The sequence below is a fragment of the Penaeus monodon genome, chromosome 31 (assembly GCF_015228065.2).
Source record: "Penaeus monodon isolate SGIC_2016 chromosome 31, NSTDA_Pmon_1, whole genome shotgun sequence".
Taxonomy (NCBI): domain Eukaryota; kingdom Metazoa; phylum Arthropoda; class Malacostraca; order Decapoda; family Penaeidae; genus Penaeus; species Penaeus monodon.
The window spans coordinates 3173660-3176174 of record NC_051416.1 but is presented as its reverse complement, the minus strand read 5'-3'; the positions used below and the strand labels follow the sequence as shown (position 1 = coordinate 3176174).

At 44.5% G+C, this 2515-nt stretch overlaps 1 protein-coding gene across 1 annotated transcript in view; it reads left to right on the top strand.

Annotated features, from left to right (window-relative positions):
* The window catches only part of LOC119592994 (voltage-dependent calcium channel type A subunit alpha-1-like), a gene marked incomplete in the record, with an annotated part of 154497 nt that overhangs the window by 140057 nt on the left and 11925 nt on the right, over positions 1 to 2515 (top strand). Inside the window, 1 exon segment of the mRNA XM_037941881.1 lies at positions 587 to 748. Within this exon segment, the coding sequence (XP_037797809.1) occupies positions 587 to 748 (162 nt within the window).

Here is a 2515-nt window from a genome sequence, read left to right as displayed (position 1 = left end):
GGTCTCTCCTGTTTCGTAGTTGATGATATATATGTATATTTTTAGGAGCATGTGGCAAAGTCGAATGAGTCGGCTCAATGAAGAGCGAGTTTACATGTAATATGGCATGGGAGACTCGACCTTATTGCCAGTTTTGTGGGTTATTACTGTCATCCCACAACACGCTCACTGCCTTCTTCCTCTATCATCCCGCATTCAATTGATTTCTTTATTCTTGTTGTTGTTGATGTTTATAAATCACTCGCAACTTATATTATAAATCCTGATGTTCAAATCGATGTTTATAGCAGTTCGAAATATGGAAGCTGTTAATGTTATGTTATTTTGTTGTTGTTTTCTTTACACTGTGTTCTCTCTCTATCCAGTAGATGTTTTCAATATTGAGAGTCAGTTCAATATGTGTTTTGCATATCAAGTTTCAAACTAATCAACAGAAAGCATTAAGCTAGTGCAGCCCTAACTTAACTTTAGCTCTTGCCCTTTGAGTGTTTGTGACAAAAGAGCGGCTGAATTCAAACCCAACCTGAGCTTCCTTGTCTCGAACTCCTGACCCCCCCCCCCTGACCCCCCGCTGGTGGCACCACAGAAGCCCAGTTTGTTTGCGCGGCTGATGGGCATAGCAGCGCCCGCCGCACCGCCCAAGACCAACGAGTCGCGCATCAGCCTCTCCCGCTCCATCGACGAGCAACACGAGCCCATCGACTCCCAGGGGCAGCCGAGTCGCCAGGGCAGCCTCTCGCAGTCCAACGTAAGGTAGGGCGTCGGAGACTCAGCTCGGCCTCGACCCCCTGCACTCATAGCGAGGGACGCCTGTTCTGCAAGATGTTGACTGATATATCATGATTATACAGTGGACTATATCTTTGATGTTGAATTGTGAAACAGTCACCACCTTGGACTGGACTTTTGCTATGGGGGTTTTCATGGTTCGTTCATCCTGCGCGATGGACGTGTGTTCAAGACATCGTTACTGTAGATCATGTGGGGGAATGTCTAGTGGGTAAAGGTGGTGGTTGTGTGGACCTCCTGTGTGAGATACTCTGCGATACTCCACCATGTACATAAACACTCAACCTTCTCAATCTTCTCCGTTTTTGCAGCATAGACAATGTACTTGGTAGTGACAAAGGGTCGGTAAAGTCCCTGACGTTGTTAGGTGGAGGCGGTGGTGCGCCCCCAACCCGTGGTAGTGACCAGGAGGGGTCGAGTGTTGGCAGCTGCCAGGTTTGGTGCTAGCTGTCCTCGCGTTGCATGGCGTCACCTTGTTTAATGCCGCATGGCTCGTTCCGTGCCCCCCGGCCCCGCCTCGCGACACTCTCGGAACTCGATAGGACGCGATAGGGACTGGGAAGGATTCACAGGGATGCCTTGCTTATCATTTGGTGATTGACATTCATGAGATAGGAAATAAATCAGGATGAAAGTGAAAAAGTCACTTTTGCGACTTTGTAGTTGGGTAGCGTACTTTCAGGTACATAAAGTGTATAGATACAAAACCATGTTATTGTATACATCGTTTCTTAAGTTTTGATATTCCATCAGGTCTTTAGCTACTAGTCGCCATATGCTTGTTTTAGAACATACTGTAATAACACGAGAGAACGGTCAGTTGAGTAGAAAGTATTTTCGATTTAGTTATCGAAACTTAATCTCCAAATAAAGATTTTGTTTGTCACTTATCCAATGCTAGGAGTTGTACACAGAATACGATAAAAGATTTAATATCACTTGCAAATGAGAGAGAGACTATCTATGAATCATCAAATTTTTCCTCAGTCGTAAATATCCAGCTAAAACACCATTAGAGTCAACCACAACTTATCCGTACCTAAACCAGTCCATAGTTTTACTAGACTTATACAGAGAACAGCAGTCCCCTATTCCCAACCGTGGTAGATCATCCCTAATCCGCTATAACCCCTGGTGACACAGAAAGGGTTCCGAGCGTGGTAGCGACGTGGTTAAGGGGAGGCAGCCGTGTTATCCGCAGGGGAAGGAGAGTGGTACGCGAACACTCCTAGGGCTCGGGGTCTCAGCATCTAAGCCAGGTGTAGAATTTACCTCGGTGAAGAGTCATTGGCGAGCATCTACGCCCGGTGTGTAGATTTGCATCGGTCAAAGAGTATCTAGCGTGTCATAATATTTGCCAGGTGTGTAGTTTACGTCGCCAAAAGAGTATTTAGCGTCTTATTATCTGCGTCAGGTGTGTAGTGTGTAGCGGCGAGGGAAGAAAAAACTGAAGTGAAGTGTTTGATGTAGCGATCAGTAGACCGAATTCGCCAGTTTGTTTGTTTTGTTTTTTTTTGCTATTTTCTCCCTTGCAATTTGCTTTTTTTGTCATTGGATAGGTTGGAAATGTAGATAGCTAAATAAGACAGATAAGATAGTTATACAAAAGATAGAAGAGAGATCTGTATATAGACGAAAGATAGATAGTTTTATAGTGATTTAGTAAGAGACATGTATAGTGAGAAAAATAGTATCAGTGAGATACGAGAAAAGTATAATAACTAAG